This window comes from Lactuca sativa, chromosome 3 (assembly GCF_002870075.4).
Source record: "Lactuca sativa cultivar Salinas chromosome 3, Lsat_Salinas_v11, whole genome shotgun sequence".
Classification (NCBI taxonomy): Eukaryota; Viridiplantae; Streptophyta; class Magnoliopsida; order Asterales; family Asteraceae; genus Lactuca; species Lactuca sativa.
Genome location: NC_056625.2, coordinates 83,044,616 through 83,058,889, shown reverse-complemented (window position 1 = coordinate 83,058,889; position 14,274 = coordinate 83,044,616). Strand labels below are relative to the sequence as shown.

Sequence of the window (14,274 nt, the reverse complement as noted above, 5' to 3'; positions counted from 1 at the left end):
AAAATATCTTCACAATATACTTAAAAAATAATATCACTAACTACCCTAAAGGAAAAGTATTAATACTAAAAGGATCATTCCACGAGCAATTATAAGTTTGATAATATTAAGTAAAACATTGAATATCTCAACATGCGTACTGGAGTCTGAGTATGTGTGTCGTCAGAAAATATAAAGAATGAAACAATAAATATTCCTATTTGTATAGATAATACTAAATAAATGGTTGTTGATTCGTCTTTCAAACTTATATAGACTTTTAAATGATTTCTCAAATAATAATTATGTTTACACGTCGACAATGTTTACTGAAAATTAATGGCGTGGACCAAATTTTCAAATTGTCAACAAAATCCGACGACATACAGATCCACATTACATGCTAGGGTGGCTACGATGGCTTTTTTCTATTCTATAAGAATTAATTAGATATACCATTAAATTCAGAAGTTGACAAGACCCTATTTTACTTTGTCAACGTTCCATCTACTCTTTGGATAATAACTTTAGCCATCAAATAATTGAGATTTTTATCGACCACACGCTATGTAATTTAATTAGTGATAATGTTTTATACTGTGAAGTTAAGTAGCTTAATTAGTCATAGTTTTTTATATTGTGAAGTTATATTATGTTTCTGTTGAACTAATAATAATCGAAACCTGTTTGATTTCAGAACCAACTTTACTCAATATCAGTTTTAATTAATTTTCCTTGTTAAAATAGGTAGAAAAAATTTGTCAAAGTATAAATTAGGGGGGGCACAAGCCCTCAATTTTCAATAAACAACATGGCAAAGAAAATAATATCTTCTTCAAACTTATTATTTTTCTCTCTATCTCTATTAATCATCATGCTCTCCCCCGTACCATATCTTGCTTCTGCTTCTTTAGATGAAGGCAATGCTCTTCTTAAGTGGAAAGAAAGTCTTCAAATCCCACACAACTCCTTGCTCTCTTCATGGCTTCCCCTCCCTATGAACTCCAGTGCATCAGTTCAATGTACATCTTGGTATGGAGTAGTTTGCAATTCTGATTGGAGGGTTCACAGGTTGAACCTCACGAGATCTGGATTAAAGGGTACACTTCATCAATTTTCATTCTCTTTACTACACAATCTTACGCATTTAGATCTCAGTGTAAATAACTTCTTTGGCCCCATTCCACCAGAAATCCGATTCCTGTCCAAACTTGTTTATCTTAATATTTCATTCAATACGTTTTCTGGAGTAATCCCACGTGAAATAGGAAACCTCCATCAGCTAACCGACTTGGACTTTGACAAAAACAATCTAACTGGTTCCGTTCCACAAGAAATAGGGAACATGGTGTCACTTAAGTTCCTAAGCATCTCCGTAAACAATCTATCTGGCTTAATTCCTTCAACATTGGGTAATTTGACATCTTTGAATACCCTTTTTTTGTTCTACAATCAACTCTATGGTCACATTCCAAATGAACTTGGAAATTTAAAGTCTCTCACTGAGCTTGCGTTGAGCCTAAATCAACTTAGCGGTTCTATTCCTTCATCACTTGCAAACCTCAGCAACCTACAACGTCTGTTCCTCGGTGCTAATACTTTTTCAGGTTCAATTCCACAAGGACTCGGAAGGCTAGACTTGATTAAGCTAGAATTGGATGACAATCAATTGTCTGGCAATTTGCCTGATGATCTGTGCCACGGGGGGATGCTTCAAAAATTGACAGTATCAGGTAATCAACTCACTGGTCCTATTCCAAGAGGCTTATTGAATTGTACTAGCTTAATAAGAGTTCGTTTTGATCATAATCAACTCAGTGGAAATATATCGAATGGTTTTGGGGTCTATCCAAGCTTAGCTTACCTTGATATCAGTCACAATCATTTTCATGGGGAGCTTTCTAAAAACTGGAGTAAATGCAAGAATTTGACAGTCTTAAATATGGGATACAACAGCATCAGTGGTTACATACCTCTAGAGTTTGGAAGTGCAACTCAACTACGAAAGCTTAATCTTTCTTCAAATCATTTAATTGGTGAGATCCCAAAAGAGTTGGGGAAGATGACAAGTATGTTGTATTTGTCTTTGGCTGATAACACACTTTCAGGTATTATACCTCCGGAGCTTGGATCACTGCATGATCTCCTTGCCATCGATTTGTCCTCAAATAGATTAAATGGCTCGATACCAAGAAGTATTGGTAATTGGACATATATCTACAACTTGAATCTTAGTAACAACATGCTCAGTGAAAAAATTCCATCTGAGATTGGTAAATTAGTTCAGCTTACGGAACTAGACTTATCTCAGAATTTGTTCAAGGAAGAGATACCATCTGAAGTTCAAAGTTTGCAAAGTTTGCAAAAATTGAATCTTTCTCACAATAGATTATCTGGTTCTATTCCTGATGCTATTAAAAGTTTGCCTCGTGGGACTGATATTGACTTGTCTTACAATGAGCTCTCAGGTCCAGTTCCCACTAACACTAACTTTGTGAATGTGTCTATAGAAGGCAATCCACATTTGTGTGGAAATTTTACAGGACTAAAATTTTGTGCAAGTCAAATCTCGAATAAGAAAAATGATCCCTTTCATCATCAACTCATCCTTGTAATTATGCTCCCTCTTATTGGGGCAATTTTACTTGGGTTTTTCATGTGTGGCCTCATTGCTTATCAAAAACGAAAGAGTCATTCTTCCCAGAAACCATTGGACGAAAAAGGTCGTGATTATTTCTTCATAACAAGTTTTGATGGAGGAGTAGCACATGATGACATCTTGAAAGCAACAAATAATTTTGATGAAGCATACTGCATTGGGACCGGAGGATATGGGACTGTGTACAAAGCCGAAATACAACCTAACAATGTGGTAGCTGTCAAGAAACTTCACTCATCATCATCTGAGAACGTTGATCATAATGGTTTCCTTAATGAGATACGAGCATTAACAAACATAAGGCATCGGAACATAGTAAAACTCTATGGATATTGCTCACATACCCGCCACTCATTTTTGATTTATGAATACCTTGAAAAAGGGTGCATTGGATCAATCTTAAGAAGCGATGTCTTAGCAAAAGAATTGGATTGGTTGAAAAGGGTCAATATTGTAAAGGCTATAGCTAATGGTTTGGCTTATATGCATCACGACTGCTCACCTCCTTTAATTCATAGAGACATTTCAATTGGCAACATCCTTCTTGATTCGGATTATGAGGCACATATTTCTGATTTTGGGACATCCAAGCTTTTAAAGCTAGACTCATCAAACTGGACGGCTATTGCAGGCACCTATGGTTATATCGCGCCAGGTAACGTAATCTTGTGATTGTAGTTCTACATCTTCTTTAGTTTCGTGATATATAAATTTGTATATGTGGATATATGTATATATGTTAGAATCTTGTGGGGTTAATATAATTTTTTTTGTTTTTATTTTATGTTTCTTTGGATATAGAGCTTGCTTATACGATGGTTGCAACCGAGAAATGTGATGTGTATAGCTTTGGCATTGTTGCACTAGAAGTGATAATGGGAAAGCATCCCAGTGAACTACCAACATTGTCTGCTGATTATCTAGTGTTGGAAAATGTGGGAGATAGTCGGATTCCACTTCCCTCACCACAAGCTGAGAAACAAGTTAAGTTGGTGCTGAGTCTCTCAAGAGCATGTTTGAACTCCAATCCGAACGGAAGGCCAACAATGCGCCAAGTTTCAAATCTGTTGATGAAGGATCTGCTTTGAAATGACATTTGTTGTCCAATCGATATAGTGTACTTTCAATGTTCTTTACTTTTCTCAAGTTCTCTATATGCATCATGTCAATATATATGTATTCATTTGAATGCCTTTTTGTTAAGAAACTTTAGATTTGTTTGTAATAGATAAACAGATAAGTCAATTGGCTGAGATTGCTGTACTTCTAAAACTCACTACTGAAACCAAGGACAAGGCCATACACAAATCCCCAAAATAAGAAATTATGTTAAGTATGTTGTTATACTTATATCTGTTTGCTCATTGGGAAATTTTGTGAGACACTTGGTATGATAAGATGAGAGGTGTCTTTACAAAGATTGGCAAGTTTTAAATATTAAGAAAAAAATCCAAATATTAAAGCAATTCAAACGTACAGCCTGGAACCTTTTGGCTCCCCTCTCCATGTCTCCGATCCTGGCATTCATTTGAGCTGTTGAGTTCCAATTAACTAACTAAATCCTTCAAACAAAACATACACGATTTCAGTTATTGGTACGGATTTCACTTTGGTTTGAAATATGACTAGGACTATAAGTAAGAGATTATGTGGATGAGTTTGGTATAACATGGATATAACATTGATTTCAATTTCTTACTGGTTTTATGTCTCATCCCCCTTTCATTTCATTTCAATATGATATGGCATAACATATATGGATGTAATGCTAAATGATTTTATCATTTTTATGTATCTCAAAAAGGTCACATATTGCAAAGGTTAGGCAGCCAACATATATGGATGTAATGTTAACTCGATCTTATTTCACCTATGTAATTGGGTTGTTCTCAAAGTAGAATTACTCACTTACAGAAATCGAACAGTGACATGGAGAGGGAAAGAAGAGTAGAGATACCGGAGTCGATAGTAAAAGAAATATCACTTTCTGTTTTTAGATTAAGCATATCCAAATGAATGTAGATGGAGAGACCGGAGTCAATAGTAAAAGAAAACAACCAATACAGACCTTTTAATTGATATCCATTTAAACGATGATCAGCACTTAACCCGCTCAGCTTCTACCATGGAAATGATTCACACTGATGAAGAATCACCAATATGTTTAAATTGATACATTTTCTTCGATTTTAATGGATTTAAGTGATTTAGTATCAAGTTAGTATAAATTTCTATGGGACATGAGGGAGAAAGCTGAGAGATATGAAAATGGACAAGGAGAATTGCTGAGAGTCAACGATGAGAATCCTCACATTTGACAAAGTTTTCCCGACTGTTGTAGGGTTAAAAAAAAATGTTTAAAAATCAGATCCTTAGTTGTGTTTTATGAGCAAGTATAAACCTTTTTTTCATACCCGTCAGGAAAAAACCTTAAATCAATTACAGGATTTGTCCTGTTTTTGGTTTATCCCAGGTAACACAAAAACATAGCTAGTGAGAATACATAATATTCTTGATTTCTTGATTTCTCTTCTTAGAGTTATACAAAACATTGGAGATATTAGCTTCTTTGCATTATTGGCAGAGCATACAATTTTCAAGAGAGTTACTCGGTGTTGGAGGACGTTTAAGTATGCGTGTCCAGTAAGCATAGTATATCATAAGGAGTTTGGCTAAGATGAAAATGTCACCAACATGAATTATCTGACGCTAAATTTTTATTGACATATTTCCCCAATGCTATCCTTAGCATGTTAATCGGAACACTTGGTGTAGGTAGGCACCACTGAAATTCAACCCAAAATGGCAATCCAACGTCGTTGTTTCCACTTGATTGACAACAATCACCAACAAAATAACGACAATCCCTTGATCCTCCGCCATTACCAGCAACGCAAGAAGGAATAGAGAACTCGCAAGAAAAAGGGATGTTAAGCAAAAATCAATAACGGCTATGTGAACAGTTACCAGACTGCGAAAACCTCTTTTATATGTGCTATAAACATACCCCACATCATCTCATCATAACCTAGAGCGTCGTAGAGGAGCATACCCTTTGCAGAATCACCAGACACGTTTGGAGGGAAATACAAATTGCAAATACATGCGCCCTAGCCATAAAAAAAGCCGAAGTCGGATTCCATATTCAAGTTCGACGCATATTCTTGCAATTGGCTCTAATAGTGTTGGAATTAATAAGTATTTTTTAGTTTATTTTGTTTAGAGATAATTTTTAGTTTGGTTTAGAGATTGAATAAAGAAGAGTGGATAAAGGGCTTGACTGATTCAAGTGTAGTTGGATAACCTTAAACCATCTATTATACCCACCACATATCACATATGTGGTGGTATGTGGTGGGTGTCACATCAGCACCATATTCCACTACCATTAACATGGGATACGTACCACTAACACACCACTCCACATCATTATTTTTATTTTTTTTTAATTCAAAAATACAATAAAATTAATTTTTTTTTAATTCAAAAATTACAATAAAATTACATTTTTTATAATAAAAAAAGCATTCATTTTTTAAAACTATTTTTTCATTAATTATAAAAATAAAATAACAACTTTAAACTACATTACTTAGTTAATCTAGAAAAAAAAACATTACATTAATAAGAAAACGAACAAACATACATATAAAAATTTTAATCGTCGTTCATACTATGTTGATACAAATATTCCGCAACATCTTCTCGAAGATTGAAACACATTTCACTGTTATGAATTTCAACAACTCGCTCTAAAAAAGCATTCGTTCCGGGTACGAACTCTTCAATTGGAACGAAAACGAGTCACCACGAAACAACGGGGTGGTGTGCACGCCCGTTGTTCGTGGCCAGCTCGACCAAGAACCCACTCGTTATATGTATACCGTTTGGCCTTAGAGTCACGTTGGAATTGTTCTTTACCAGGTCTTTAGCTTAGAGTTTATTTTTGCTTATTCCCAGGTATGTAAGGCTATATATATAGGCATCTATCATATGAATAAATTAAGTTTTTCCTGCATCTTCTTACTTTTCTTTAACATTTTCTTCATACCTGCAAGTTGTTTTACATTCTGTTCAACAGGTTTACTTCTCATTTCATATTCATGATAGTTTAGGCTCTATAAAAACCAACAAATACTTAGTTAGTGTAGTTCCAAAAAAAAAAAAAAAAAAAAAAAACAGGCCCATTTACATCCCAATCTTTGGCACCCTGACACACCCCCAGATTACGGGGCTTATCCTAGCCTTTTCATCCATATCCTTCCCCCTCCAGGATTTGGTTGCACCAGTCCCATTCCTAAAGAACTTCTAACCATGAAGTCTCTCACTGGTAGTACTGAGGTAACCCACAATCAACTTAGTGGTTCCATTTCTTCACCACTAGCAACCCACAATGTCTGTACATCCATACGAATAAATTACATGGTCTCATTCCTATTGAAGCTCAAAATTCAAAGTATCTCACTGATCTTTATCCGAGTGAAAATCAACTTACAGTACAAGAAAAATGCTAAATGATGCTGTCGGTAACAGTAAAAGGAGTAATCACTAAATGATTTAGTGACCGAAATTTCCGTAGTCACTTTTGTCATTATAGCTCTGTCACTAAATAGATTGGAGACCAAAATATATAAGTGATCACTAATTAGTGCTTCTATGATTCGTCAAGAGTTTGGAAATTCTACTCAAATACAAAGGATTGATCTTTTTTCAAATTACTTGATTGGTGAGATCCCAAAGTTGTTTGGGAAGATGAATATCTTAAATTTGTCCTTGGCTAATACCAAACTTTCTGGTGATACCTTCAGGCCTTGAATTGTATGATCTCCTTGAAGAACTTTATTTATATATACAAATCTATCCCACTCAAGAAATTGCAATGTGTTCATTCCTATTGGTTGTTTTATGCAAATTTGTGAAATTGTAACTATTTTATGGAAAGTTTTATGCAATACGTTCAAGAACTAGTTTCCCCTCTTAAATTACTACCCTAAAATAACACATACATATTTCAGCAAATTAGAGACACCATTGCAGCAAATCAGAAATCAAAAATCAATTTCAGAAATCAAAAATCGATTTTAGAAATCAGGAGCATAAAATCAATTATAGCACAGCTACATCAGAAATCATGAAAAAAAAAATACCTGTCGATTTCACGAGGAAGACGCCGGCGATAAGGGTCGAAATAACGACGGAGAGGTTCCCTGTGAGTTGTGACTGTGATGGTCTGTGAGTGGCGATGATGGGCTTAGGAGGAAGAACAACGGGGAAGGAAGAACGATGTCAGCTTTTTTTTGATGAGTGGTCTTTTTTTTTTCCAATGTCCCATTTTTTCAGTCTTAGGTTAGGAAGAGGCTTGAAGAGGCAAGCTCAATGTTGTATGGGACAGAGGAGGCGTAGAGGTTTTTTAATCATAAGCCTATTAAAAAACAAACTACAAGATAGAAAGTGTTGCAGGTGTGCTGTGTCACGAAACAATAAATGGTTAGAAGAGGTTTTTACAAAAAACAAACACCACCTCTGAGCGTAGTAAAGCTACACCAAGCGTACGTACCATTTTATCTGTACTGTTTTATGACATGCAATGCATGTCATTAAAAGGCCAGTTTTCTTGTAGTGTGTTGTTTTGGAACATTCACTTTAAGAGATATTTAAGGTTGAAATTTATTATGTGATAATGTTTGTTGGATGTACTTTGAAAGCTTTTGAAATGGTATTCCCTAGCTTTCCTCAATTTCATAAACCATTTTTTTTTAAAAAAATAATAATTAAATATACATAAAACTATTACTTAATTGAAATAACATTCATTAGTAAATGAAATTACAAGACTAAAAAAAATAATTGAGAAAAATCTTAAAAAAACACAACCAATGTCTAGCCGAAAAAATTCTCATATGCCACTATATGTATCCACATCTCTACGTTTTTCTTGCATCAAACGCAACTCCTTGTCCATGATGTGCATTCTTTTTTGTTATTCTTCCACCATCAAATGCAACTTTTCCGCTCGATGCCGTTTTCTGTCAAAACTTGTGCAAATAGGGAAAATTGAGTTTGGTGGGAAATGTGGGAATTGAGTTTCGGGTATTGAGTAGTTGCTTGTTGTTGTGAACTCTTCGCATTTCATTCCTTTTGAACATGTAGCACAATCTTTCCCATGGCTTTCGTCGATTTTGATTGTGAAAATATTGTGAGAAGGAATGTTGTGAGATACGGTGTAGTAAAATGAAAAACTTGAGTATGTATTAATACAGTTAAATTTTTGAAAAAAAAATAAAATTATGGTCATTGGAGATTTCTAGTTGTTAGGTAACTATCAAGAAGATGAACAACTCGGGAAGAACAACCTGGAGGAAGCTCTTTCCAGTCAAACACCTTCTATCCTTATGTTAGTTTAGAGTTTATATGGATTTGGCCCCTATATACAGTTTGTACGTATACTGATTTGGGTTGATGACAAAATGGTCATTTCTAAAAAGATATAAGCTGAATAGTTAGATTTAACGATTAAATGCCTACTTGTACAAGAAAATGAAACCTTAGAAACTAACCATGCCAAATATTTTAAAGTTGGACTAAGAGTACTAATCTGTGAATACCACAGGAACTATTTTTGTAATTTACTTTAGATATAGATTGTGTGTGGGTTCTTACTATGGTCCATGGAAACGGTCTAGTGTCTTGTAAAGATTGTCACCGACAAAATAAATTAAAATTTGAAAGAGCATGATGTAAATTGCCGTACAAAACTCAAAAGTCAAAGTCAAAAATCAAAAGTCAACAATATACATAGTCTATTCAACTATTGTAAATTAGTAAGCTAAACAGTGGGATGCTTCATTTTCTAAGACAATAATATTGTATTCACTTATATGCCATCAAAAATATTATCCTATATAATATTTAGTAAGTTACAAATTTGGTCCCTGGGCATATCGTTTTTCCAGGTTTGGTCCAAGGGCAAAATAGTCTACTTAGAAATTCACAGACTAATGGCTAGATTTAATGATTCAGCAACAAATTAAAACCACTGGGACATATTTTTTTTGACAAAATCAAAACTTGGACCGAACCTATGATTTTCAGTAAAGTATGGGTACCAAAATTGTTAGTCATTTTGAAAATGTAGAGAATGACACTAAGAAATAACGAGTTGCTTTGTTGGTAACTTGGCATAATGTTTCTGGAGAAACGAAATCTGTCAAAGTAATTTGAATCTGAATAATCTCCGGTTCCTCATACGCTTGGTTGGCATTAATGAAATAATATTTAGGAACAAGTAAAAAATCAAATCTAGTTTAATTTTTTAATAGCTAATTATTATTATAATGTCTTTGTTAACCATGGTCTTTTCCTAGATTGTCATGATCTACATTTTAAAGTTTAATAGATTCCTTGTGGAAAAACATAACATTGACTTATCACATAAAAGACATTTCTTGTGAAATAAATAACTTTTTCCAAATTTTCCATGTATAAAAAAGTTAAATAATAAAAACAAACAAACAAAATAAAGAAAGCAATAACGCAAGTATAAATTAGGCAGATACAAACTATCATTTTTTCAAAAGAGAAAAAACATGGCAAAGCACATAATGTCTTCCTCAACCTTCTTACTTTTTTCTCTACTAATCATGAAACTCTCCCCCATACCAAATTTTGCATTTGCTTCTTTGGAGGAAGCCAATGCTCTTCATAAATGGAAAGCAACCCTTCAAATCCCAAACAATTCCTTGGTTTCTTCATGGATTCCTCTCCCTTTGAATTCCAACCTATCAGTTCCATGCACTTCTTGGTTTGGAATAGTTTGCAATGCTGATGGGAGCATTAAGAACTTGAACCTCAGTTTATCTGGATTAAAGGGTACGCTTCTCCAGTTTCCATTCTCTTTGCTACACAATCTTTCACATTTTGATCTCAGTGTAAACAACTTCTTTGGCCCCATCCCACCAGAAATCAGACTCCTATCCAGACTTGTCTATCTTGATTTTTCAGAAAATAACTTTTCTGGTGTAATCCCACCTGAAATAGGGACCATGCTATCCAATCTTGAGATATTTTACCTGAATGGAAATAACCTGAGTGGTTCCATACTCTTAACCAAAATATACACCTCCTGTATATTTCCGATCTTATATTTACTGTGTAATTAATGAAAATCAGTACTTCCTTATTTAGCCTAGATTTTCCCCAATTTCCTCCTGTAATCTCTCTGTACATTGGGTATTTAATCCCCTCCTTTATCAGTGAAAGGCATCGATTCTTTTGTAATTATATGGTATCAGAGCCAAGTGCTCCTTACCCCAAAATCTATCCCTGCCGTCTCAACTACAGCTGGACATCTTTACTTTGTTTCTGATCATCCTCTCTATTCACGATGTCAGACAATCAAGACCCAACTCCTATCAAATCCCTCCATCCCGTCTACACGATCACGAACATACAGAACAAGATCCGCACCCTTGATGGTACCAAGGTATCATACTCTTCATGGGTTCGCTTGTTCAAACTTCATGCTAGAGGTTACATAGTCCTTACCCATATCGATGGTTCCGACCCTCCATCCAAGACTGACCCGACCTATGAAAACTGGTCAGAGATTGATGCCATCGTCCTCCAATGGATTTATGGAACGATTTCAGATGATCTCCTTGCGCGAGTACTTGAACCGGACACTACAACATATGAAGCCTGGTTCAAAATTCAGAATATCTTCCTCAACAACAAAGGATATCGTGCTGCTGCTCTTGAACACGAGTTCACAAACCTTACCCTTCAAGCAATGTCGTCCCTTGAAGCTTATTGCCAACGTCTCAAAGATCTGGCAAGTCAACTGAATGACGTCGATTGCCCTGTCAACGAGAAACGTTTGGTTCTTCAACTTATCTGTGGGTTGCCATCTGAATTTGACACAGTCGGCGCCTACATCAATCAAACCCTACCTCCATGGGATACCGCGTGCTCCATGCTTCAACTTGAAACCCAGCGACAACGTGCTCGAGACTCGCACTCATCCATAGAGATCATTGCTGCTGTTGAACACAACCCACCAGCAAACTCTAATTTCCGACGTGGCGAATCTGGAAATAGAGGCCGCCCTAACCAGCAGCGCAACACAAATCTTCGAGCACCTGTCTTTGCATCTCCTTCTCGACCTGGTTATACGTCTTCTGGTCGGACAACATAAACCCAGTCAAATAATCGCAGAAGCCCTATGTCCAATTAAACACGCTCTACCTGGGCCGGATACCCACCATCATTTTGGGCCCACCCATATTGGGCTTCACCACCACCTTGTCCATATCCCACTCAAGCTGGATGGGCTTCTCCGTGGCCTACCTCTTCTGCCCAGCAGCAACCACGACACCCACCGGTTGAAGCCAATCTTACAGAAGTAAACCCACTTGAACCTTCGGAACTCGGGGCTGCCTTTTCAGCTGACTCTGGACCAAGAAAATGATTGGTACATGGACACCGGATCTACATCTCATCTCACAGCCAACGAAGGTAAAATCTCGGTCCATTGTTTGTCTTCTATTAAATCTGTGTTTGTAGCAAATGGAAATCAAGTACCAGTTATTGGATCAGGTCATACAACATTACCCCATCCATCCAAACCTATTCATCTGAAAGATATACTCCACACACCTCATACCGTTAAAGACCTTATATATGTTCGTAAATTTTGTCGTGATAATTCATTTTCTGTTGAATTTGACTCCTTTGGCTTTTCTATAAAGGATTACAAGACCAAGAAGCACCTCTCTAGACACGAAAGCTCTGGCGATCTCTACCCCTTCACCAAACAAGTCAACGCTCCAACTTCATCCTTTTATGTTTCTTCTAGTTCGCCTCTTTGGCATTTTAGACTCGATCATCCGGGTCATCATGTAATAAATTTTCTGAGTCAAAATAAAAATATTTCTTGCAATAAAAATGATCATTTATCTGTTTGTCATTCTTGCCAACTTGCTAAACACAAACGCCTACCATTCAAACATTCCACATCTTTTACTCTCAAACCATTTGATCTAGTTCATGCTGACCTTTGGACCTCACCCATCCACAACAAAACTAATTTTAAATACTACCTCATCATCATTGACGATTTCAGCCATTTTACATGGGTGTTTCCCTTAAAATACAAATCAGAAACTTTTCCCAAAATCAAAGCCTTCTACAAATATATCCACACTCAATTCAATATCACCCTCAAAACTTTCCAATGTGACAAGGGCGGTGAATTCGACAATCACCACTTCCATAATTTCGCTTCCACCACCGGTCTTCACATTCGATTCTCGTGCCCACACACCTCTCAACAAAATGGCACAGCAGAACGAATGATCCGTCGCATAAACAAAATCATGTTGTCCTTACTTACCCATGCTTCTTTACCACCTTCCTTTTGGGTCGAGGCCCTTCATATCGCTACCTACTTGCACAACATACTTCCTACTCCATTACTTGACAACCGAACTCCTACCTCCGTCCTCTACCTCAAACATCCAACTTACGACCACCTACGAACCTTTGGTTGTGCCTGCTTTCCCAACCTAACCGCCACCCGCAAACACAAACTCGCACCTCGGTCTACACCTTGTCTTTTTCTAGGTTACCCTGCCCAATACCGAGGATATAGATGCCTTGACATGTCCACGGGTAAAGTCATTCTCTCCCGACATGTAACCTTTGATGAAACTTCTTTTCCATATGCATCTGACACACTAAACCCACCACACAATTACTCTTTCCTTGAAACAGAACCCTCTCCTCTCCTCTTCCACCCACCAACCACATCAATCTCCGCTCCCACCGAAACCACTTTTTCCTCTCCCTCTTCCAACCAAACCCCCGACACTACTTCGTCCCTACCTACCCCTGCCCCACCCTCATACTACCCATTTACTTACTCCCGGCGAACCGAACCAACCCCTCCACCTCCGCCACCCCCACCTACATCCTGTCATCCCATGACCACCCGCTCCAAAGCTGGAATCACCAAACCAAACCCACCACTCAACCTTCACACCAACACCAACACTAACACCTCCACCATTTCACCTCTTCCCAAATCCCACAAACATGCCCTATCTGATCCAAACTGGTACTCCACCATGATCGATGAACATAGAGCTCTAATAGATAACAACACATGGGAACTTGTACCTCGTCCCCCCGAGGCTCATGTCATATGTTGTATGTGGATATACCGGCACAAATTTCATGCAAACGGGACTCTTGCATGATATAAAGCATGCTTAGTCATTAATGGAAAATGCCAACAAGTCGGAGTAGACTGCAATGAAACATTCAGTCCCGTAGTAAAACCTTCCACAATCCATACAGTTCTTAGTCTTGCCATTTCCCGATCATGGCCTATAAACCAACTAGATGTAAAGAATGCATTCTTACATGGGAATCTCAACGAGACTGTGTATATGTTCCAACCCCCTGGTTTCACGGACACACAACACCCAACACATGTTTGTCGGTTATGAAAATCTTTATACGGGCTTAAACAAGCCCCGAGAGCTTGGTATCATCGCTTTGCAACATTCATTCACACATGTGGTTTTAAAAGCACCAAAAGTGATACCTCTCTTTTTGTCTTCCAACGAGGCACAAAA

At 36.9% G+C, this 14,274-nt stretch overlaps 2 protein-coding genes across 2 annotated transcripts; both read left to right on the top strand.

Moving 5' to 3' along the window:
• Nucleotides 1-657: 657 nt before the first annotated feature.
• LOC111904575 (MDIS1-interacting receptor like kinase 2) lies at nt 658-3,901 on the top strand. Its single transcript, XM_023900326.3, has 2 exons — nt 658-3,293; nt 3,440-3,901. The coding sequence occupies exons 1-2, from the start codon at nt 791-793 to the stop codon at nt 3,724-3,726; spliced, it is 2,790 nt and encodes a 929-aa protein (XP_023756094.2). The 5' UTR covers nt 658-790; the 3' UTR covers nt 3,727-3,901.
• A 7,120-nt stretch (nt 3,902-11,021) lies between these two features.
• LOC111904618 (uncharacterized) lies at nt 11,022-11,831 on the top strand. The gene has a single exon (XM_023900364.1). The coding sequence runs from the start codon at nt 11,022-11,024 to the stop codon at nt 11,829-11,831; it is 810 nt and encodes a 269-aa protein (XP_023756132.1).
• Nucleotides 11,832-14,274: the final 2,443 nt, after the last annotated feature.